The sequence below is a fragment of the Toxotes jaculatrix genome, chromosome 14 (genome assembly GCF_017976425.1).
Source record: "Toxotes jaculatrix isolate fToxJac2 chromosome 14, fToxJac2.pri, whole genome shotgun sequence".
Taxonomy (NCBI): Eukaryota; Metazoa; Chordata; class Actinopteri; family Toxotidae; genus Toxotes; species Toxotes jaculatrix.
In genome coordinates, this window is record NC_054407.1 from 15969838 (window position 1) to 15995454 (window position 25617).

General features: G+C 38.7%; 1 protein-coding gene across 1 annotated transcript; it reads right to left on the reverse strand.

Annotated features, from left to right (window-relative positions):
- Window positions 1–6678: 6678 nt before the first annotated feature.
- On the reverse strand, window positions 6679–24564 carry LOC121193340 (coiled-coil domain-containing protein 178). The gene is made up of 20 exons (XM_041055576.1): window positions 24507–24564; window positions 22386–22522; window positions 22232–22290; window positions 22065–22144; window positions 20830–21033; window positions 20491–20711; window positions 19131–19273; window positions 18438–18591; window positions 18242–18337; window positions 17845–17981; window positions 17545–17728; window positions 17363–17425; window positions 16903–17031; window positions 16664–16777; window positions 16283–16428; window positions 15811–15970; window positions 13232–13381; window positions 10084–10218; window positions 7580–7704; window positions 6679–7476 (listed from the first exon to the last, which is right to left on the reverse strand). Exons 1-20 carry the CDS (start codon window positions 24562–24564, stop codon window positions 7422–7424), a joined length of 2550 nt encoding a protein of 849 aa, XP_040911510.1. The 3' UTR covers window positions 6679–7421.
- Between the last annotated feature and the right edge of the window lie 1053 nt (window positions 24565–25617).

Here is a 25617-nt window from a genome sequence, read left to right on the forward strand (position 1 = left end):
AACACAGAGCCAAAGTGATGTAAAGTTATAAAGCAACATGCAGAAAAGTCTAACACAATATACAGTGTTTTCACGTGCTATTATCATGATCAGTTCATTGTTTCACAACCTGGAGGCCTAGCTGCAGGCCTGTAAACACAAAGGGTTGAAACCTAATACGACATCCAGCAGTGAACAGTAGTGTGTTGTATGTGAAAGTCCTGGTTGTATATTCAGATTCCACTTACTTTCTCCCACTAAGTTTACAAGACATGGTGAAAAATGAGATTCTCTCTTATGTGAATGTCCACTTCACCTTATGAATTACATCAAGCATTCAATAAACAACAACAACAACCCATAATCTAAAAGCTGTGAGCCACCCGGTAGATTTAGTCCTGTATTAAAACTCTAGTCACCCACATATCACATTATTTACTTCAGCCACAGTAGACAAACTCCCCTCACTTCTGTACAGGTCCTTTCTGAGGTCTGGATGACCGTATCATTCCCACGATCCTGTATATTCATGAATAATCAGGTGACGTAATCCTGATCTTGAACAGGTTAACACCAGATGTTTGCAGGTTCAAAACAAGCAAAATAACATACTTGCAAATCCAATCAAACATCGGTAGATATGACTTATTAGGACAGAATAAACTGTCAATTAAATAAAGAGCTCAATTAGAGTAAAAAAAAAAAATAAAAAACTTACATGCCGGACTCCCGTGGGACCAGAAGTGACAGATACCTCACAAGTTATGAAATGACAGATAAGGATAAATGGGTTTGTTCATGTACTATGAAATAGAGCAACACCATGCTACCATTGAAGCAATAACAGGCCACATATAGGTAGCATTCATAATGGATGGAACCAGAGCATTGTTTGATGTTTGAGTGTTTGACAAGCCTGCATATCCTCCACTTGTAGTTATACCGAACAAATTCATTCCACATGAACTGTGTGAGATGACTGATTAGATTGTGCACTGCATCTCAAATAATTATCACCGCTGAAGGAAAACTATAATGCTGTAGTATTAATTAGTGGGTTGAAACCACCAAGAAAGCAGTTTGTATTGTTGCTTACTATTATTATTGTGTTGCGGTATTTCCAAGGCACATCCTGTTATCGTTACTAGCTCTCAGTTAGCACTACATTACCCAAGTCTCGAGCGAGCTATTCTAACGCAATAAAATGACCATTTCCAACTCTTTCAGCTCTTTGTAGCAACTCAGTCTCCTGAGGCCACTGGTCTTCAGATTGCAGGGCGTTTATGGTTGTAAGTTGTTGCAGTGTGCAGGAGGGAGGGGGGGTCATCAGATAAGAGAAGAATTTCTAGACTAATTAAACCCTTTGAGACAAAGAATCACACTACAGTGATTTACAACTCTCTGTACCAGTTAACCCAACTCATATTTATCTGTCATATTACTCAGATACCATATCTACCTCTATGGGTAAAAAAAAGTCTTTTTTGTCCTTAATATTCTGTGAACAGGAGAGGGGAGGATATCAGAGTAAATAACAACACTTACACGAGATTTAAAGACTGTAGCACACTCATAATATGAGTTTTCAAGGAGACAAAGATCCCAGTCACTGACCATCTACTCCATACAGTGCAGTGGGATAATAAGCTCCTTATTTTACCCTCAGCTACTACACAACTTTCCCTGTAATGAATCCATTATGGCACATTTTCTCGTCGTTTATAACACCGCAATTTTGTGCATATAACAAAAAATAAAACCAAACAACAGAAACTGTAGACATTACTGTGGCCTTGAATAACTGATTAAAGAGTGAACATTTAATCTAATCAGTGCAATGAAACAAAACAAAAGGAGAAGCTCCAAAGTTGTGAATAGCAAAGTCTACCAGGCATAATTCCTTTTGCTGGCTGCTGCAGAGGGGTATGCTAAGATAGAAAGTATTATTTTCCTAAATGGAAGGTGTCAGATGGTCACGGAAATGTGATCGGCTGTTCAAGATCACTGCTTCCCATCTGCAATTTGTGACGTGTGAAAGATTCAGCCCAAATGTGCTCACCAAGCGTAAATCCTCAGCACTTTCTCTTATCATGGAAAAGCAAGATAACCAGCTGTTTACAGATCAGAGAACATATCATATTAATATCATGGAGAGGGTGATATCATCTTGTTTGTAAAATATTTTGTTAACTAAGTGTGGTGTGGTATAGCAACCTATAAAGTGAAAGTTGTAATTTGTGTTTTAGTAAAAGTATTGTAGTTTAAAGCCTTTTTCTGCTTAAAATATTAAAAGGGAGAAAACACAAAATGCTGCAGGCAGCCTCTTAAACAAGACTTTAGTGAAATAAAATTAAAGCAAACTGCAGGTTAGAGTAAATACTAAATTATAAAGCTTCCAGCAGTTACATTTAAATTAAAGTAACCCCCTCAATCCCATCTAAACTATGTCTATGTCTTAACACAAGCAGGGCTGCTTTGATTCAACATCTGTCTCCCTGTATCTTAAAAGTGTTCACAGTTATGTGTGAAATGATATGTGATATGACTTCTTAGCATATGGAAACAGCTACTATACAGTATTTTATGGGGTTCTGACTGGGAATTCCTGTTTCAGAGTCCCAGTAAACTGTTACTTTAACTGTCTGTAGCAATGGCTTTACCAGTCATTATCTCCTGAGAGCAGTTTTAACATGAGAGGAAAAAATGAGTTAACGTGCAGCACATGTTTAATTTATACACAGTAGGTGAAGAGAAAGTTAGAGGGTCAGGTAAAGTGTAATCTTTATGATAGCAGCTTTGGTTTTTATTGTGATGAATTTTGAAATTTGAGCAGATGCCGTCACCTGTTAACCTGATTAAATATATATTTTTCAAACATGTATTTTGATACTGGGACTGATTAGCGCTTGCTTGTCATCTCAGATGAAACTTAGTCAGAGATGATTCATAAAACGTCCACTGTGTAATAAATTGGAAGCACTTATATTTGCCATTCAGGGAGTATGGGAGGCCTGCTGTTTTAAACCCCTAGATCCCCACACATGGCGTAGCCACCACAGACACGGCTCAGAGAGTCAGCCAGCAGCCGGGAGGTGAGCAGAAAGGAACAGGCGGTGTCCCCTCCAGAGTGAGCACAGGAGCATGTGTGTGTGTGTGAGTGGCATTCTCAAATGACAAAAGGATACCAGTTGTGCAGTTCAGGTGGGAGGAGACATGGAGGTGGTATGGAGACTCACCTGAGGGAGAGTCTAGGCTGTTGGGACTGGGGCTGAAGAGGAGACCAGGAGATGTGTAGGGGCCGCAGGAGGCCACTGTGCCGTGGAGGAGGTTGGGGGCTGGAGGGAGAGGGGGCTGCTGTTGCGCAGTCTCCCCAGCGTGATGCATCTACCTTCAGGGTGGCAGCAGGCGTGGAGTGGGGTGCGATGGAGCGAGCACGGGCTCAGTGGCGCGGTCACCTAGGGACGCTGAAGCTGCTGTAGCAGGACTGATAGTTATTCCTTGGGAGAATTGCAAGATGAGCCCCATTGTATTAGCAACCCCCTTCTACTAAAACTGTATCAATGTTCTTAAGTCTTTAAAGATTGATGTTGGGGTGCAAAATATCTGACACATATCTTAAAAGCAAATATGGCATGGTTTTAGGTTTTATGTTTAGCAAAAATAAATATGTTATTGAAGTACTATTTACAATCTCTAAAACATAGTTTCTGTAATTTGCCATAATATTCTAAACTGTATGTTTCACTGTGAATCAGAATTAATGTTGTCAGAGTTAAACTTCAGTAAATTCCTTTGGCAATGGGAAGCCAGCAAATTATTCCATACTGATTTGAAATTCTCAGACATTAAGCTTTTTAATTTCCAAGCCATACTTTTGTCTTGCAACTGTTTGAGTCGTATCTTTTAGAAATTCTCTGTGTCTAATATGGTCAGCACTCCCAATTATTCACTCCACTGACAAGTGAAACAAATGGGACCAACCAGTGCATTCTGTATTATCTACACCCCTTGGATTCCCTGACAATAATTAATACAATGGCAAGCTGCTGTTACCAGCCCCGACGACATGAGCTCAACAACATAAGCTCTCCCTTTCCAAGAGCTCTTGAGAGGAAATTACATCCAGCAGTGAGGTCATATACATCGCGACCACTAGCAGCCGGGTCATCTCATACTACTGTCTGGGAGCCTAGATCAGATAAAGGTCCTATTGTAGGGTGGTGTTAACATCACTAGGTTATTACTCACATCATTACACCATCACTGTAAGGTGCATGGAATATGTCAAGAATAATGTGAATGTAGTCCTGACCACAGAGATATACGCAGGCTTTAACAGCAAAGACTGTCCCATATATATCAGGGAATTTCATTAATATACCACATGATCTTACTGAGGCAGCTGTGCTGGTATGGTCACACACCATTATGTAGAATTACTTCATTTCCTCATAATACAGAACAGGGAAACAACATTACTAATATATCATATAAATAGCATATACTGTAGGTAAGCAGTGTTGGGTGATTCAGGTGTATATATTTTTAAATAGAAACAAATGTCTGTCTCATGATAAAACATAATTAGATAAATACAGTCATATTTTTTGGTTTAACAGTCAACTGACCACTGTGTCCTTTTAAACAGTTGTCATGTAATCATACTAACCCTCCTTATTTTAGCCTGCAAGGATATTAACAGGTTTTTTAATTATAGTGGAGCACATTCCCCCAACATCCATTAAAGGAATGCCATGCTAATTTTAAATCCTCGCAGCAGGCATTGGCATCAACAGAAGAAAAGTGGATGAGTTTCTCTTTAACAGCTGTAATTTGTGTTTTCCAATCACCATGCTGATTTCTGCTCATTATACTCACACCGGTAAGTGAGCAAAGTTTGGATTGATTGACTCTAATTAACTAAAAAATGTTCCAAGCCATGGATTTATTATCATGCTAGCTAGCCACAAATGTCAGAGACTTTCACAAATTATTATCCTGTTAAGATAAATATCTTTGAAATCAAACGAGTGTGGAAACACAAGGAACATGTATTGTTCTACTGATGAATTTGTTTGGCATGTTTTCTGTGGAGTTCCACATTAAAGACTCACCTGGGCAAACACACAGTTCCAGTGTATTGTTAAGCCATACAGTATGACTAAATGACAGATGCTGTAGTTACCTAAACTTTAAAGGAACACACTCTCTAATAACCTACTGCAGTGTATTAATACAGTAGGGAATGAACAGCAGACAATGCTTAAAATTATTTTGTCAAAAAATATATATGCATATTCTCCAATAGACAGAAGATATTAACTGTAACCATATGCAGACAAACTGCCTGGTCCTCTCTAAGTAAACAGAAGACCTATTCCCTCTTGTGTGCTCCAAAACTTGGCAGCATCTCCCTCATTGAAATTTTAGACACAGTAGCACCTCTCTCCACTCACATTCTTTCCTTGACTCCATGAGCTCCATGGCTCAACTCTCCACTTTGCTCATGAACAAAGACAGGAAGGTTTGAGTGGACACCTCCATTTTCCTAGTTTTAAAAAAAGATCTCGAAACAGAATTTTGGTTAGCTTGAGAAATCAGAATGTTGCTCTGATTCACTTGGCTTCACATCAACAATCAGAAGTGGTCGCTGAAGTGAATCCAGACGAAACGGGCCCATCGTCTGCATGGTGGTGCCAGGCTGAAACTGAGAATCATGCTGCCTGTAAATCAGATTTTCCCAACATGTCCCTTGCAGAATATGCTTTTATATAAAGCTACAGAAATCTTCAAAACCAGCTTTGATGTATCACAGAATACAATCACACAGAAAGGCTTGGGCTGTATATTCCAACCTCATCATACTAAAACAAGCGTCTAGCATGAAAGAAAATACGTCTCTGCTGTCAAGTCGCCCCCCATCAGTATATCCACAGTCCACCCTCTTTAGAGTAGCAGCATTTTGGAGTGTCCACTTCGAGGCACGCCTGCAGATAAATGTGATGGCACCTAGTTGTGGCTCTCTTTCATTTATTTAGGGGATTGATTAGATGCAAGGAGAGTAGACAAATGTGTTGGGGAGGCACTTTCTTTTGAGATATTGCCATATAGTCAGTAAGGAATATGAGACAGACTGAACATTTTTCTCCTCAAGGTGCTTTTGGATATCTAGCACCATCATGGCTTTGTGTGTGCACGTGTCACTGGACAATATTATATAGTAAGTAATGTAAGTTCAAAGTAGAAAGAAAACTTCTTCTCTCACTTCTTTGCAGATAAAAGAGACTGTAAAAGTTTTAATATTTCTTTAATTTTATTTTTATCAATATTTCAATTGACTAAATAATAATAATCCTTAATTTGAGATGAAATGCTTTAGCCATGGTAATTTATTAAACTGGACCTGTGTTGTAGTCAATTATGTCTCCCTGTGGTTGTTGTGTCCATACTGCCCCCTTCTGTCTCCACTAGTAGGAGAGGCATCCAGCGTATCGACAAAACAACAGCATCTCTATCAACCAGACACAGACGGAAGGAGAGGGCCACATATTTCTACGGAGCAAACTAAAAGCATCGACCTTGACACCATTAAAATTGTGAAGAATATCAACAAAACCCGAACCTCTTTCAAGAACTAAATGACCATTACTGATTATAGATTCTTATATTTTTTTAATGAGAATTTTAATATTTTAGGAATCTGATAATATTTAGACAAGTACTGTTTATCCAGAAACATTTTTACTTAACTTTTAAGGTCTATATGGAGGAGACATTAGTGTTGTCTACCATTAGTATGACATTGTTGAAACATGATGAAACAAAAATCAATTTTCTACAAGTACTAAATGTGATTCAGTTACGATTCCAAATTGAAAACAGTGTTTCCCCAGGGTTCTTTAGAAAAGCCAGTGGATAGTGCACACGCAACATCCTTTTGTGCACACTATTTACCCCTGGATTGCTTCAGGCTAATGTCTCAATAATTTTCACTCCTTTCTCAGGTCCTTCCCACAAAGGACTTAACTAATGATCCATGGACAAAATGAAGCATTTAAATTTATTCATTAATCATTCATCTCCAGCTCATTGAAAATGCTAAACTTCCACAAAATTAAGATTGAATATTGAAAAGTGATTGAGGGAGACAGCTTTCAGAGAGTGAGGAGAGTGAAGAGAGTGGAGGAGCGCGCAGTGCGATTGCAAAAACAGGGTCTTTCCAGAGACAGTGGTCTTCACATGGGCATGGTCAAGGTGGCCAAGGTGTACTAAGTGCTAGTTAAGGTCATGGGGTTTCACTAGTTGTAATTAGATCTTGAAATCTGGAGAAGCGTAGAATTTCTGTCAACACTGCCTGTAATTATTCTCTTTTCCAATTAATGGTGACATAGATTAATTATCTGATGAGGCAAAGCCAATTGCAATCATTCACCCAGCTAAAATTAGATCAGTCCTGACAGCAGCATGAAAGTCACCTGTTTCATTGTTATGGATTTGCTGCAAGTAAAGAGGGGGGAATAGTGAAGCGTGCTAGGGTAAGTAAGTTGTCTGGTACAGGTGAATGTCCAATTACACTGCTATTTGAACTGAAGGCATCTACTCATTCGATCCAGGGGCATCTGGACTGGCTTGTTTGTTCACCCCAGCATCATCAGTGGTAGTAGAGTCATCTGTCAAGGCTTGCAGGAATGCTGAGATGAGCTGAATTTCTTCTGACAACCCCTCCTGTTTGAATAAGGGGGAAACAGAAATGAAGAGAGACTAATTAAGAAAACGCTGCTTTTGTAAAAAACCAATAACAGCAAGTCCTCACTCTAAGTGCATCCAGTGGTGAGAGTAAAGGTACCATCTTGTTCTTATTTTTGTGGGGAAGGAGAAAAAGAGGCTCCTGGTGAACCACGTCCAGGTTCAGTGCTCTTCTGTTTTAAAAACCTCAGCATCCAGTTTTTCTATTAAACTGCCTGGCACTGTCAACCAGCTTGGGAATCTGAACCGGCCTAGTCATGCAGAAATTCTCTGACTAACAATTATATCAGAAACAGGATCTTGGATTACTGTCCCCTGGGACTGGGGCAGTGGGCGTCTGCTCCAATCATTACTGGCCATTCAACAAGGCTCTGCACTGCTCTCCGCTGTTAGCCATTGTCAATTATGCCATCCCTAGTGTAAACTCGCAGAACACAAAGCTGAACTGCCAGTTCTGGCAGGAGTGTAACAGGATGACAGCCCGCCGCACCCCACTCCCACTCCCACCCCCACCCACACCCACCCACCCACCCTAGGGTTCCCCGGCCGTCCTCCCCTCAAGCTACTTTTGAGCAAACTGCCATTTGGCTTCTGATTCAAGCGCGCCTTAGCCGTGAAAGCGCTAACCTGACCTCGCTTATGTTCTGCTTGTGAGGTTAAGTGGACATGATGGATTAGTACAGGCCTCATCAGGATTCAGCCTGGTTTGACTCCAGTTACAACTGGTATCATTTCTATTGATTTCTTCATTTCTTTCTTATAAACTGGCAACTGATATTGATAATCTGTGCATCATTTATTGTGCTCTGCTTGGAGCCTTTGTATTTAATTCTGCCACAGACAAAATACAGAGTGCATTCTCACTATATGCACAGCCTGCTGTCAGTGCATTTCTTCATGGATCACATTCAAGGTCTTAATATTTAGGTAATCATGCAGATTGTGTGTTTATACATGCTCATAAACTCATAAAGGTTTACTTTTCTACTCATAAAGGTTTTTCTCCATGTGTACTTTTTGGAGGATAGACCCTGAGCTGGACTGTTCATGAGGAGCCTGTTTAAAGTGAATGCTTCCTGCTCTGATGGACCCTGTGCTGAGCTGTGACGGGTGACGGTGTGGTGCGCTTGAATACACCAGCTCTTTTGTCCTTCACACTCTGCAGCTCTCTGATAGCTCCTCCCCCTGTGCCCCACTCCTCCCTGCCTTGAGCTGTGATCTGCTGGGGCCTTTTGAGGCTGGGCCGCTGAGACATGGCTGCTCCCTGTAATGTCTGGACCAGACCTATCAAAAAAACATGTCAGCAGCCAGAGGAGGAGGAGGAAGAAGGAAGCCATTTAATAGTATTTGCACTAGGTACTCCCCTGGAAAACCTCTAATCAAATCTTAGCATATTTTTGCCTCCAGCATATCTGATAAAGTCTGATCATTTCTGGTGAACAACAAACCGACCAACAAAAACAAAGTAGGAATTTTACACAAAAACTGCACTGGCTGCAGCTGACAAATATGACTAGCTAGGGGTTTGGGATGCCCCACTGTTAAGGTGAAGAAGGAAAAAAAAAAAAAAAGGGAGAAAGTGATCCACAGTATGGATGCATACTGCCTGGCTCTGCAGTAATGCTGGACAGGACATTTCATAAAGATTCATCACTGTCCCTCTGTCCGCTTTGACCTCATCTCACGTCACAGCACAGATTAGACACCGATTATCTTCTAATTGAAGATCCTTACTTCTCAACCTTGCAGAATATGCTGCTACTCTTCTGCAAGACAGAAAGAAGGTTATTCTTCTCTCAAAGAAGCAGCAGTAATACAGAAATCTTCCATTCCATCTAATGAACTCGCTCTGAAATAGACGTAAAGTCGAAAAATGACCCTGGTAAACAGGAAGCATGCTTAAATGTTAATGCAATGTGACCGAACACAATGTGTTGTGTACAGTATATAGAGTTATCTAGAGAGGCAGAGCTAGCCTCAGACACGGGGTCACTGCATAGGCACTCTGGAAGACACATCATCCATCACATCACTCTGTGATCTCAGGAGTGAATGTATAGACTGTAATGTAAGAGTGCCGTCTTTAACTCCACCATAGCGGAGAGGCACAAAGCCTTGGTGGATGTTTGCCTGGCTGCCCTTGCTTGGCAAAGAAGACACAAGGCAACTGACTAGCCGGATGAGGCTCAAACAATGCCAAGCATAACATGGGGTTACTGTACTATGCAAAAGAATACGCTACCATCCGGCAGAATACCTAGACTGGGATACAAGTTGAATAAAGGGATTTGCCATTTAAATGAATAGTGACAGTTTGTGCAGTCTCCCTGCCTGTTTTACATGTATATGTACAAATACCTGGGCTGTTTTTATTTTCTGGTTGGTCTCTTGAGAGAGAGCCTGGCACCGGTCCAGTTCAGCCTGGCTGTAGAGGCTGCGTTGTTTGAAGTATTTCACCAAAGCTTTGTGCATCCTCTTCTGCAACAAAGAGAGCTAGGGGGAGAGAAGGCAGAGAAAAGGAATTGGTAAGGCAGGAGAGGAAATTAATGGCAGTGTTCAAGAAGAATGATGGAGGGGAATAGAGAAAGCAGTCAATAGCCCATTCTGCAGTACACGGGCCTGACAGGAATTTCACAGTCTCTTGGTTTCTCTGCCCACTCGTGTGCACTCATCAGAATCCAGTCACATCTGGCTGCCAGGATGGGGGGTTAATTTTCTCTAAATGCTTCAGCAGTTTTGTTCTAGCCGAGGCAAACTCTGTGACTGCAAAGCTGATGAGTAAAATATTTCTACTTCACCCAGTTTAACTTTATACCAATCCCCTCAAGACATATTTTACACATACACACAGAGTCATGAACCCCCCACTGAAACCAGAAATTATTCCTAGTCTCTTGGAAAGACATGCTGCTTGCTTTATTATTTGAACACAGTTTCAAGCAAAGAGGTTTAAATTCTGATAGATGCCATTGCTTTTCTTCCCCCTCCATCTCTCTACTCTTCCTACAAAGCTTATCATTGCTTGGCAATGTGTTCCCCAGTGCATTGAAAACTAAAGCGAATTAGCTCAGTCATCAGCTCCTGAAGGAAAGACAATAACAAGAATGCTCTTTATGGTGTACCCTGTTAAAACCCAAGAGCTGAAAGCTTTCACATAAACAAAGCAATGCTTACATGTATAGTAGATTCAAGAGGATTTTTATAAGAGGTGCATACTGGCAAGTGCTATCAGATGCTAATTAATCATGTATTTTTTTTTCTTTTACAAAGGAGAATTTTGTATTTTTGAATGTATTTATACTTGTTGAATTTAGATGAATTCATGTGCTAATGTGAAAACAAATACTTTCATCCATGCTTTAAAAGAAATCCAAACTCTAATATTACATAAAACATGTCAAGTGTGTCTTAACTGGGTAATTAATAAACAGGACACATTTCTTCCACTAAAAACATAAAAAGACTTTGCATGTTTGTAGTGGCTGAAAACAACTGAAGTTTACTGGTTAAATTCTCTGTATCTGAAATACAGGTACATTAAAGCTGCAATCTGTCATGTTTTTTTTAAAGTAATATACAGTATGCTCCTTAATCCCACCTGTTAAGAACATGTCACAGAAGTAAAAGTATGCAATTATTATTATATATTACACTCTTGGATTATTATTACTGAGGCATCAATGCGTAAGTTGCATTTTACTGTTTTACTGCTGGGTACTTCAATCTGTTCAGTGCATCACATTTTATAAGCTCATCATGTGTTTCATCTGTAAAATCTTTATCTGTAAATTAACTAATAACTAAAGCTATTAAATAAATGTAGTACCATAAAAACTATAAAATTCCCCCTATGAATTATAGTGGAGTAGAGGGACAAAGTAGCAAAAAAAAATGAAATAACATAATAAAAGTTTAATGTAAATTTTAACATGTGAATATCAACTATATTTAGAGCTATGAAGGTTTGGAAAATTTCGAATTACAATTTTTAATTCCCCCCTCCAAACATTCTTATGGGAGTGTTATAACCCACCTTGTTTTAGAAATAAGCTAGTTGCCAGGAAAGGTGTTCATAATAGAAGTAACCTTACAACTTAATATGTAACAAACATCTTTTTTTTTTGCATGTCTGCATGTCCATACTTTATGTTGGTATATTCTTAGGGCCTTTTGTCTTGTTTAGTAGCTTCCTTGAAATCATACTGAAGGTTGTTTTGCACTTGTCACCTGAACTGTGTGTCAGGGATGACAGTTTAAGGATACTTCAGAGATGGGTCCATGTGTGAAAATTATAAAAAATAAATAAATTATATAACTCACAAAAATGACTGGTGTGAGGCAACTCACACACACACACACTAATGTTCTGATCTCTAAAGTGATCCTGACAATGTAAAATGCATTTACCTTGTTGCATCCAGTTACAAACAAATCAATTACATTGTGTAATATGTGCACCAACTGGGACAGACATATGCAAACATTATAAGGATAATTGGAAATTTAAAACAGGAAAGAAGAGTACTTGAATGTTCCCGTATAAATCAGATTAAATATGATAGGCCTGCATCTACATTTCAGAAACATTGTTGATTATAAGCTTGTTATAAAAACTAAATTTAGGCATAAAACACTAGCCGAGAGGCTGCTGTTGTAGAAGTGCAGAGTTGAAACAAACAAAAATGGTGAAGGCTGAATCCAGAGTAAAAGAAAATCAGGCTTTGATCATGAGCGTGGAAAATCCTGTCCACAGGATTTTATTTTTGCATGCATTTTTCACTTGATAACATTCATGCAGTTAGATGAGGAATTGCTCAAGTAAAGGTATTAGTCATTTTTGGAACAAATAATATGTATTTTTCATTGCAGGAGCAGCGTGGCTTCTTCCTGGTGTTATGGTTGTCATGTGTAATTCTATTCCAGTTAAACAGTGTCAGAAAATATGAAGATTAAACAGTAAAATGCTGCTGAGTTGTCTCCCTCAACTAGTCAAGACCTCTGATGCTATTTTAACACTGAAGGCACATTCATTGTCTGATCTTAACCCTTGCTTGCCTCTGATCCCTGAACCAACTGCTGTGGTGAGCAGAGGCAAATTTGTAACACAACGATAATAAAATGTTTCACCTCTGACCACCTTACAAAAACTATAATCAGGAAAAAAGAGAAGTTATAGTATTTACATGTACCATCAACCTCTTGCTTTACTCCCCTTGGTGGCAAAACTACATAGTTATCATTACATTATGTCACATCCATCATCCTCCTCCACTCAAGTTATCTCATCATTATTAGATTGCTGCAGTAACCTCCTCACTGGTTCCCAAGCTAAAATCACTGCCCATGCAAAGAAGGGCTCTCTCGTCCTAAGGAGAATAACATGGACTAGAACATTATGGAACAGAACATATCAGCAGCAGAAATCGTATGCCATTAAACATATTTAAAAAGAAAGACAAAAGTTGTGAAATAAACAAAATTTAGCAAAAGGTCATATAAACCTTACCTGTGTGTAATAAAGAAAAGATTTATGTTCATGGTTTTTCTTGCTCAGTGCTGACACTGCCTCTTGTTTGGCCTCCACAAGGATCTTCTTAAGACATTCATACTCGCTGGCCAGCTGTTTGTTCTCTTCCAGTGCAATTTTTAGTGCTTCCTACAAACACACGAAAACAAAAGGTTTAGATAAAACAGGAAAGGCAAATAATGGGTTTACAGTAGCTGCTAAATAACCACCAAGACATAAACAGTTGCAAGATCAGCTGCAGACCAATATTGCACCAACTATTGTAATGAAATCAATACAGTGTCAGTAGTGATGCAGTGATCTGAGTTTTTGTCTCCTTATCCTGATTCTGGTACATCATGAAGTTTTCTTTTTAACTCTGTATACCTCACTGCATGGATTATTGTTGCATAAAAAATTGAGACAGCAGCCTGCTGTGACTGAATGTATCTGATAACCAAAAGGCTCAGCTGTATATTGACATTGGCAAAGAAAGCATATTTACAGTGATGTGGATCAATCACATCTGATTGGTCCATCATGAACTGACCATTTTGCCAATGCACTTGTAGGAGACCACAGCTACACTGGCAGAGGAACAACTGCTGAGGCAGCAGCATGTACAGTTCAGATCTAAAATACATAATGAATGATCACACAGATCGATATTTTCATGACCCACAATCTGCCATATACAGATAACCAAGATTTTTTTTAAACAGAAAAGGGACCTGGAAAGTCAATATACAACACTGTACATACCATATGGTAACAACACCATTTAGAAGATACATTAGTTGTACCACTGACCTGCTATGTGTGCGTACAATACAATACATGCATTCTGTATTTGTACTGTTAATTAAGGCAATATACCAGGCATACAACAATGGACTCTTTTCTGGGAAATCAAACAAATAAATCACAGTGAGTATGTGTCTCTCCGCATGTCCCTTTTTCATTTGAACAGTGTTTCGCAAGTACTGGATATGTGGCTGGTGAATATCTCAACTCTACCTGCAGACATAATGAAGTGTGTCTCTGCAGTAAAACAGAACAGCACTAAAGTGATGAGTTTAACCCAGCAGAAAGAGGGGCTGTAAACATGACAAATGCCTGCTATTGATTTCAGGTTTAATTACTCCATGCAGCACTGACAAAGCCCATCTGATGCTGTTGTGAAGTGTAAATGGAACAAATTACACTTCATTGCCCATAAGAAACTGATTGCGTCGGCAGTTTGCATTGTTTACTTTGTCCTCACCAAACGACAAGCCTTGATCAAATCAAAAAATAGGTGCATGTATGAAAGCTGAGGTCTGTTCAGATGTGTATGGGTTGAACAGAGATGACCACAGATTGCTAATGAGTCCATTTATTTCACCTTAATGTACTGTACTGTATTTATATATTTAAAAATAACCATCTGTAGACTGTATTTAATACAGCCACATGCAAACTCCCATCAGGCTATTATTAGTTATACTAACCTGTATCAGTTCGTGTTTAAAAGAACTGCAACCTACAGGAGCTTATGGGAGTATAGTATTGGGTCAGCATCTTTATAAGAAATCTCATATTTGAGAGTGTCTGACCATTCTGCTTCATGCACTGTGATTTCTGAATGCACACTCTGCTTATTATGTTATGCTAATGTAGACATTATGTGTGCTTTATATCGGTCCCTATGATTAAAATGACCAATTTCCTTAGAACTTCAGACTCACTCTGATCTTTTTATTTGGTGAGGAGTATTGTTGTTATATCATCTTATTTCGTCAAGTGAAAAGACTAAACCCTTTTTTGCATGGCTAATTTTTATCTGGCTAATGGGAGTTGTGTCTATGAGGAAGACTTCTAATTCTTAAATTGTCTCACACCAACAACTTCTTTAAAGTTGCTGCACTTGGATGCATGGCGGCTTAAGCTCCATTGCCTTTTCTTGTTTTGAACTAATGCATTCTTGATCACCGTTTAATGAAACTATATACCACATGGCGATTTCACATTAGATAAGCCATGTGAAACCCCCATCAGGAAAGAGGCTCTGGCTGGGGCTGATAATCCTGCAGATGAAAACCTTACAATAAACAGGGGTTTCTCTTACAAAGGAGTGTTCAAACACATGCTATTTTGTGCACAGTATACTCATGTTTTTACAAGAGACTATGTGTAACATTAATATAAAAAAGTCCTGATTATATGCTTATTTTATATTGTGAGCTATACGCTTATATTGTAAATTGCTATTGAAAATGTTGGCCTACAGGTAACAAAAAAGGAAAGGCATCTCTCCACAACACGCATCATCAAATTCGTCCAGACAAAAGACTATAACAACAGTGAGTTGTCATTTGTGGGAAAAGCACTTAAACAAGATGGCCATGGCTTGTAATTTTAATTGCACACGGCTCTTTTCTCTGCATCTTAAGGGAAGTATTGTGACAAGCAATGTGCTGACACTAATCCACAAATAAATAAACAATGAGATGTTTTTTACAGCTTGCCTCTGATTTCACAGTATATGACACAAATAGGCATGTACTTACAGAGAGTTATACTGAACAACATTTTGTTACCTTGGTGTCTTCCATTTCCTTTTTTCTCGCTGTAACATGAGCAGTGTGTGTCTGCATGGATCGCTGTGTTTGTTGTTGGCAGTTATTAATATCAGACTTCAAGGTGCTCATTATGAGAGCAGCTGATTTGTTTTTGAAATCCACCGCATCAAACACACTCCTGGAACGAGAAATCAAACATATACAACAATATTATGCCTCTAAAATTATTATGATTACTACTCAGAGCAACACATTGATTTAAGAAACATCCAGCCTTTTTGAAAAAAGCTGAATATTTAAAATCAAAGAAATACTAAACATTTTAGAGAAGAAGCTTAGTTATTTCTTTCGGTATTTATTCCTATCTTTACAAAAATGCTGACATTGCCATTGTCATCACCATTAAAAGTTGAGTATTTTCCAATAATTACAGTCATTTCCTTGATCTAAACAATTTAGTTTCGTGTTTCCTCTAAAAACCTAATCTTACTCAAGTTCCGCTATGACTTCTGGAATGCTTTCAACTATTTTTTCCATTTTATCTGAAGCATCTTGGGATTCTTTGCTCTTCTTCATAAGGTCACCGATCCTGCCCAGACTGTTGTCATATCGTTTTATAGTGGCAGCGTGTAAATCCTGTAAACAAAGAGTAGCATTAATGTTGAGAAAAGCCTACAAACCTCATTTTGTTTAAAGTGCTTAGAGCAAAAGATTATTTTGTTCAACCAAAAAAGAAAAGAAAAAATGACATGATAAATAGCTGTGACTAGCTTTGTGCTCAATGAGCTCTACTGAGTAAACCTGACTTAGCAGCTTGTTTTTCGACTCCCGAAGAATTTCTCCATGCAGTCCTTGACTTCTCTTTTCTTACCTGGGCAGCTTTCAGGTGCTCACATTTGAGTTTTTTCTCCTTCTCAAGGTTGAGTAACTTGTTCCTGTGCTCACACTGAATCTTTTCCAAATTTTCTGTCACTTTCTTGATTTTCTTTACAAACCAAAAAGAGATCACAGATGCAGTTGACTTTTAATACATTATTTAATAAATTGTTCCTCTTTTGATTTAAAATTATTTTCTGACTAAGATTAATTATTATCAGGCTTTGTCAGTACCTTAATTTTTGTCTCCAAAGCTTTTGTTGCTGAAGATGCATCTTCAAATTCTTTCTGAAGTTTTTCTTTGTTTAGCTCTGAGCTCCTTTGCTGTCGTTTTAGTCCTTCATTGATATTTGTACATTGACCCTGATGCAAAAGAAAAATTCAACATAAAATGTCATTACCCAAAAGTCTTAAAACACAGGAAAACAATTATGGGAATGTAAAAAATGCAACTGAATACAGCTATGCATTTAAAACTACCTTTATGAAACAGTTTTTATTGATATTGCACTTTGTGAAGCCTCCGTCTCCATGACAACATAGCTGTAAGCTTATACAGTCAGAGTGTTTCACACAAAATGAAAAAGTTTGCAGATTTCAATTTAAATCTACTTTGCATTGCAATTTTGTGATGACATTTTTCTTCCTTCTTCTCAGAGTGAGAATAAGAATCTGAAGCGCCTCATGGATTTACCTTCAGTAGTTCCAGGGCAGTCATTTGACCTGTCAGATCTTTCCTCAGGTTTTCAATCTCTTTCTGTGGAGAACAGACAGGACGCTGAGTAACACTGAGGAAAGAAGTTGGCATCTTACATTTTCCTTGCAAACTGTGACTGGTGCAGTGTACATAGAACATGTACATATGTTGTCACTGACCCTGGCCCTCTGTTCTTCCATGAAGGTGAGCTGCTCCTGCTCCTCCAGCTTAGTCTTGGTGACACTGTGCTGGGCTACAACTTGGGTCACTTCCTCCTTGGCTTTTTCCCACTGCTCGTCATTGTCAATGATTTTCTGGAGCATCTGCCTCCTCTCCTCACACATCTGCTTCACTGCTTTCTCACTGACAGAAATCACACAGTAAAGTCATAGTTAACACACGTGGCCTACTACTGTATATACTCATATCCAGCAGAGGATGTTCCGTGTTTCTCTGCTGTTTTGACCTTGACATTGTACCTCTCAGATATTTTTATCTTGTAGTCTTCAACATTCTGTTCATACTCCATGTTTTCTTTGCGGAGAGCAGCAAAGGCATTACGTTTTGAATGGAGCTGCTCTTCTATGCAGGAAACCTCGGCTTCCCCATTAAGTTTCTGTGGACAAGATAATATACAGTATGCCGCTGAGTGGATGCACTTATCCAAAACACCTTACAGTGCCATGGATTCAAACATTATTAGCATGCATAGCTCAAGTGAGAGTCCAATCTCAACCTTGGCAGCTGCATGCTATGCTCTACCCAGTGAACTATCAAGACACACACAAGTAGCAAAAGCAGCACCAACATTATGAAAAGATGTCCAGTAACTGAGTTTTTGTGACTTTATTTTGATGCTACTGTGAAGATACTTACAGATCTCTCAACATCTTCTTGCAATGCCATTAGTTTCTCTTTGGATTTCTTATTCTTTTGCATTTCAGCTTCAATTTGAAGTTTCAATTGCAAAATCTGGAATAAAAGCAGAAAAAGCATGAATTTGACTATTGTTCTGGACTGCTGAAAGCTACCTTTTTTTTTGAAAAACTGGAAAATGGACAATATCAGTTACCTGGTCTTTTTCAGTTTTCTCGAGCTCCATCATTTCAGGGATACGTTGTGTTATGGCAGCACACTTTTCTTCTGTAAGAGCAACTGTCCTTTCAGCATCATTTATTTCAGCACACAGACCTTTCTCAAGCATCTTCAACTGGTTTAAATCTTCCCTGGAGAGAAAAACAATTTTGTCTTTTGTTATTAAGTCGGTGGATGAACGTTAGGAATCACAGAGTAACTCACAATACATTGATATCATGATATTTTACCATGATAATGATAGTAGCACAACCCACATGATACACAATATATTGCAAGAATATAACTTACAACACATCATGACACCTGTGTAACTGTTGAGGGTTTTTTTTTTTTTTTTTACAAAGCAGGTATCAAACCTACATTTTGATATGAATTATGACCTGATCTTGGCTTTGCCAGCATCAAATAATAAATTTAAAGCATCACTGTTAAAGCAAATTTTGGTTTGTGAAATTTCCTTCGCACTTTGGTCCAGTATTGTCTATAAGACCTATGAAATCACAGTATAAATGCATTTGGAAATAGCAAATCCACATTATCATTACAGACAGGTGGACACAACAGGGCCGAGAATTCAGACTGTGCCCTACTATTTTAATCCTGTCTCATTCCTACTACTTTGATGGTGAATCTGTTTTTTCCCACTGCAGTTACGACAGATACTCACACTTTGTTATCCAGCTGATTCTTCATCATCAACAGAACATGGTCCAATGACAGTTTTTCATTTTTGGTGTCCAGTTCCATTTTTTTTAACTCCTTCTGAACCATCATGAGATCACTCTGTGTTTTTGAGTATACTTCATCAGCCTGAAAGAAGAAAGAAGGGGGTCATGGGCTTACGTTTTCCTCAGATATTATTTATCAACATTTTCCTGTTGTCAAATCATACTATGTAGAAACTAAACATTCTCAGTCCCATACCTATAGCCTCTACCACTACCACAAGTCAACACAGAGGCTATGCATTAAAGGGCTTTGACATTTTCTCTTAGCTTTGGAAAATCCTAGAAAATCTAGAGAGCCCAAAGCTAGCTATTAACCCTAGGCTTTCAGTAAGTCTGGTTTTAAGGATTCACACTTTAACATCAGAGCCCAGGGTAAACATTTTCAGACAACTCACAGCCAATGATTTGCTGAGATGTGATTAAAACAAGCAAACAAAACATTTCATTCGTTCTAACAGAGTCATTCTGGTGTTTCATTTAACAAGCACAGAGCTTTGACAGGTCACAGAGCATCTTCAGGTCAGTGTTGACCTGTTGCATGTTGATTTTTCAGTTTCTTATCCATAACTCTTCTCGCTACTGATACACTTCCATAGGATATTTGTATGTAAACATTAAGCTCAAAATACAGCCAAGTCTAAATCAGGTCATTATATTTTGATACATCCTGTAATAAACCTAAGAAGTAGGAAAAACAAGAAAGGCTAAAAGAAAAGTCAGGGATTTATCAAAGTTATTAGGATTCATTGTCTGGGGACTATGAACCTCTGTACCAAATTTAATGGCAGTCCAATCAATTGTTAAAATAGAGAGATTTTACTCTTCACCAAAGTGTTGGATGGAAACTGCACCAACACACCAACAAACATTGGAATCCCTAGTGCCATGCCACTAGTGGAGGAAAAACAGAGTTAGTAAAGAGCAAGTGGGTGAGTGAGATAGAGCTAGTCTGCAAGGGAGAAACTAGTCTGTATGAAACCACAGTACAGCTGCAATCAGAAATAACTGGGGACTGAGAGATCTTCATCCCATTCAGCTATAAAGTCAGAAGTACATTAACCTTTTCTGGTTTGGCTGTAAAAGAGAACCAGACCTAAAGAACTGTATTTTGCAGCTTGACACAGTAGAACTGTGTTAACAACAAACTGTTTGATGTTGACCATCAAAATTGCTGCAAATAATGTCAAAATAATTCAACTTCCACAAAAGGCAGCTTTTAATAACATCCCTACAAGTTACCAGCTTTTGTGGATATTCAAATATAAACATGATAATAGAATAAATAAAATTAAAAGCTACCTCTGCTTGTGTAGTGTTGATTTGATTTATGACGTCTCTCTGGAGGTCCAGGTTTTCTTTCACAATGGGGATTTGTTTTTTGGCAAAGTTGATGTCCTCGTGTAAGTGCTGGTTCAACAACTCAATGTGTGACAATTTTTCCTGGACCTGGTCAAGCTTCTCTCTTTCCAATTTTAGCTGCCACTTCAGTTCAGTGATGTCTCTGATGCAAGCCTCATGCTCTAGAAAAGCAATAGTGAATTTTAAAGTTTATTCATTGAAGCGTGGGACAACAGAATCACAATACCTCACAAGAAACAGGTCTAAGAAGACATGATAAACCGTCTTACAGTAACTGACCTTTCTGGACAACAAAAGAATGCTCTTGTTGCTTCCACAGTGAGATACTGTCAACTTTGTTCTCCAAAAATCTTTTTCTTCTCTTCTCTTTGTGGAGAGCTTCCTCTGCATACTGACGATCAGCCTCCAGCCTCTCAATCAGATACACAACCTCTCCAAGGACATCATTTATTTTATTTAAGAGTGGCGATAATGGACAACTTTCTGGAGGATGGAAAACTTTACAAGATTAGCACACTATATTGTACCACAATAACGGTCAAAAGTTTTAGAACACCTCCATTTTTCAAGTTTTTATTTAAATTTAAGCAGCTCAAGTCCTCTCGGTAACCTTAAATGGTGCAAACTATATGTGCCTCAATTTTTGTTGATTACTTACAACAAACCCTCTGTCTGTACAAAGGCAGGAACAAACTGTTACTACACCCTTTGACTAGTGTCCTATATTGTTATCAGAATGGTAAGTAACAAAGGAAGACAGACTGGTTGGTCAGAGATTCATCCTACAGCAAGATAATGACCCAAAACATTAGAAGAAAAGAACCAGACAGTGGCTTCACATGATGGAAGACCAGCACAGTCTCCAGACTAAAACCCCATGCAGCTGGTTTGGGATGAACTGGACAGAAGATGAAAGCAAAGTACAAACTACAAGGGCAACACAACAATGTCGGGACAAACTTCCTGAACAATATTTGATTCCCATTATAGAACGAAAACCACATGCTCGGCTGCTGAAAGAGTCAAAAATGTATATTAAATTTAGTTAAACAAGAAGATTCCATGATTCCCTGTTTCTAAAACCTCAAACTGTTTATTTGTTTTATGCTTTAATATCAGAGACACTAAATTATGTACATTTAAATAATGGAGGTGTTCTAAGACTTCTGACGCGCATTGTATATCGTAGGTAAAACATTTTGGCCAACTGACCAACTACAAAATGCAGGTGAACATAAACCTCATCCATGGAATTTTAATGGGATAACTGAATACTAGTTAGCATATAATTCATTATTATTGAGACAAAAGATGTGGACCTCTAACTGGGACTCAATTATCGTCACACTGATGCAAGGAATGAAACAACATCTAAACCCAGACATTCTCCATTTACATACTGCTCTATTATCTTCATGGTCAAGGCCAGTGTTTGCTTTTCTGTGACAGAACAATAACTGAGAGAAAATAATTTTGAAATGACTTCATGGTATTTGAAAAAAAATGTTGTTCACCTCTTGCGCTAATTGCGATGCCTTCGACAAACAACTCTGTAGACGTCACTGATTCAGTGTCTGAGTCTCTGGATTGCAATCTGTTGAAGAAGGAGTTTAACCCGAGTCACATTTTTACATCATACTGAAAATAATAAACAGGAAATGAAAACAATAGAAGACTTCACCTTAGAGTTTTGCTGTATTGGTGCTTGTGCTGGTCGAGCTGTGGCTGATATTTTCCATACTGGCGCAAAACAAAAGGGAAAAACAAAACACTTTTGAATTAATTTTTACTCCTATCAGGATATTTGGGTTTGATCACATCTGACATCCGTTTACCTGTTGACACCAATTTTCCACTGTCATCTTCAGCTCTTGCATGTGGTAAATAGCATTGTTGACACATGGTGAGGGACTATTGAGCAAAGCACAAGTGCGACGTCTACCAGAGCAGACGACTTGAAGATCTGCTTGATCTTGAGAAACACAAACAAAATACCAGAAACAACTACTTTCAGGGAGATAATGAAAAGCCAATCCTACCTACAGTTTTTCTTTACTAATGACACATAGCCTCTGAAATATTTCATAAATAACACGCTGATGAACCATCCATCAATGAAAAAAAGATCATAAAAAACAGACTTTTGTTGGAACAAGAACTCACCCCACTTCGTTAACTTTATTTTGAAAAGTAATTTCAAAAATGTATTTTAAAGATAAAGATTAAGATAAAGATAAAGATTCTGTGGTTATTTTCTTTCTCTTTGAGTCTGTTTGCGTAGACTGTAATACCCTGGAAGCATCAGTGAAAGAGCAGAGACAACTAATTTGAACATCTCCAGACAAACCCAAGGGCACACTTCTTAGTGGTGAAAGGACGCCATCTGGCTGAAAAAAAGGGTAAAAAAAAAACAAAAAAAACCCAAAACACCAGTGGCGCAGATGGCAATCTGCATGTTAATGTGAGAGAAATACTGACTTTTGTCCTGTGCTGTGACACTGAGGTGATCTCTCACAGGAGTTACTCACAGAAATTCCTGTAAAATTTCATTTGTGAAATAGTAAGTGAGGAAACAACCACCAGTATTGTACTCTTTAGAAAATCAGACTCTTTGGAAAATCATGTTGCAATTAACATACAGTATAATTCACATCAGTTTTGTGCTACTGACAACACTGCACAGAGATGTACATTATATGATGAATTCTCACTCTCTCTGTCTTGTGCAATAAGCTGCAGTGTCAGGTCATCAGGTAAGATCCCTGTCTGGATTTGAACACTGACCTCAAGTCTGCAAACCACATCTAAGAGGACCAAAAAGACTATTTTGGGCTGCAACTTGCGAGATCTGAGGAATGGGGGGAAATCTGTGATTCTCTTAGCCTTGGGTTGGGTTGTAGATGAAGAACAAGGGGGGAAACATGTTTCCTAGTGCCCAGTCAGTCAAGGCCTAAACTCCTTTTATACCTGTGGATGCTTACTCAACTTTGCAGGGTGAGGACCAGCCTTGGATAAAATGCTCACTCCCGGAGAGAGACTGACCAAGTGTATACACACCCACGGCAGTATCTCCAAGCATCAGAAGTGGTGGCGTGACATGCTCCACCTGTCTTGCCGAAAATGCCATGACAGTGACATTTGGAGTTATCTGGCATCTTTTTATGGACAGCATCACATGTGCAGGGTAGTTAATAGGCCCCTTCATTACAGCTTTCTGTCCACTATGTACAACAAGAGAGGTCAATACCACCATGTGTGGCTACAACTACAACTGTCAAGCACCTGCTAACAAATAAACTCTCTAAACAGTAATATTAAATAAAGGTCGGTCATCAACTCTGTATTCAGAACTAGCTGAAGCTTTCCCACCTGAGATGACACATGATATCGTTATTCTCCATTTCTTAGTAGAATGGCCAGTGAGTGAGCTGACTCAGACCAACACAAGAGCAGAGTTGAGGAAGAACTGACGGGGGGACTCAAAATAAAGGCCATCTGTTGCTGAGCAGTTTAGATGAATAATACACATCGAAAGAACCAGGTGGGGTAGCAAAGTGGTAAGGCAATATGTCAGCAGTGGGCTGAATTAGCTCGAAATCATAATGGCAGGGTGTTTTATAGCCACAGAGCAGGTCCATGTGAGTCTGAATCTGACATTTTAGATAGTTACATTTCTTTAACATCATTCAGTATTATTACATTAAAACAGCAGACTGGTCAGTTTCTAGTGTGCACATTTGTTTTTGGTCAATTTTATTGTAAACATAATAACAACTGAGAATATCAATTTGTTGTAATTGTTATGTTACATTACACCTGACAGCATTCATTGCTCTTTGTTGATTGGTGATTTATTGAAAAATAATAACATTGATAGTCGCTAGACTACAACAGCTACACACGACAGGAGCTCTGAGTCATTTCACTAACCTTAACTAACTAATTGCTCTTCTCACCTTGTTGACTGGGCCGTCCTTCCCTTGATGGGAATCTCAGGGGTTCAACGTCTGGCATTGCTGCAACTTCTCCGATATTGACGATAATATCACCGATTGTCAAGCAACTTTCCACCGTCCTGTGGAAAAGCTAGAGGCAGTTCCGTAAAATATTAACCCACATCCTCTGACTTATGCCAGAATCTTTCATTATGTCAGCAATAATTTTAACACCGGATAACACAAGTTGAACATCTGCTGTTAAACTATCGCACAAAGTTGGCTAACGTCAGGTAAAGTTGCAACTGATACCTTCACTCATCTCCGGATGTCGCCCTCTTAGCTAACGTTAAGTTAACGTTTAATTAACTTGGCTAATGACAAATTAATGAGCTGGGGGGGTCGTTGTCATGGCAGAAAGTGAAAGCGAAAAGTGGCAGGCTATCGACTTACTTGTATAAACACACTTTGTGCGGCCAGCTATCTGTTAGTCATCTTGGAGTCTGAAATCGCTCTTCTGTGTGACTACGTTGCAACTATCCTTAAAAAAGAGAGAGAGAGAGAGAGAGAGAGAGAGAGAGAGAGAGAGAGAGAGAGAGAGAGAGAGAGAAAAGAAAAAAAAAGTTGCTTTTTATTAAAGTTTTCTCCGAATGAATCAACTGAAGTTGCTGTCAATCTTCTGCGGCGGTTGCTAAGCAACAAGGGGCTGCTCTCGAAGAGAGCGAGTTGCGTTCAAGAGCAACAGTGAATGTTTGTGCTTTCGTTTTTAGCAGCACTGAGTTGATTCCTACTCGTTTAATAAGAAGTTGTGCACACGTTGGTAACGAATAGAGCAGAGTAGAATAGAATCAACGCCTTACTTCTCATAGAGATGGGAGTAAAGAAACATGGACTTGATTTAGATACTTAGCAATGACTGTGTAGGCCTTCTGTCATGTATAAACACATGCAAAATAAGTAAAAATACTTATTATGCAGAAAATGGTGTTTTTGATTAGTCCTGGTGCATTGATGTGTATACTGCATTTTACTGCTGTAGTTGTTTACGGTTGCCTTAACTTCACACACTGTTGGGTCACTTAATCTACAGCAATGCATCATAATCTATAAGATTGTCATATGTTTGTGGCAT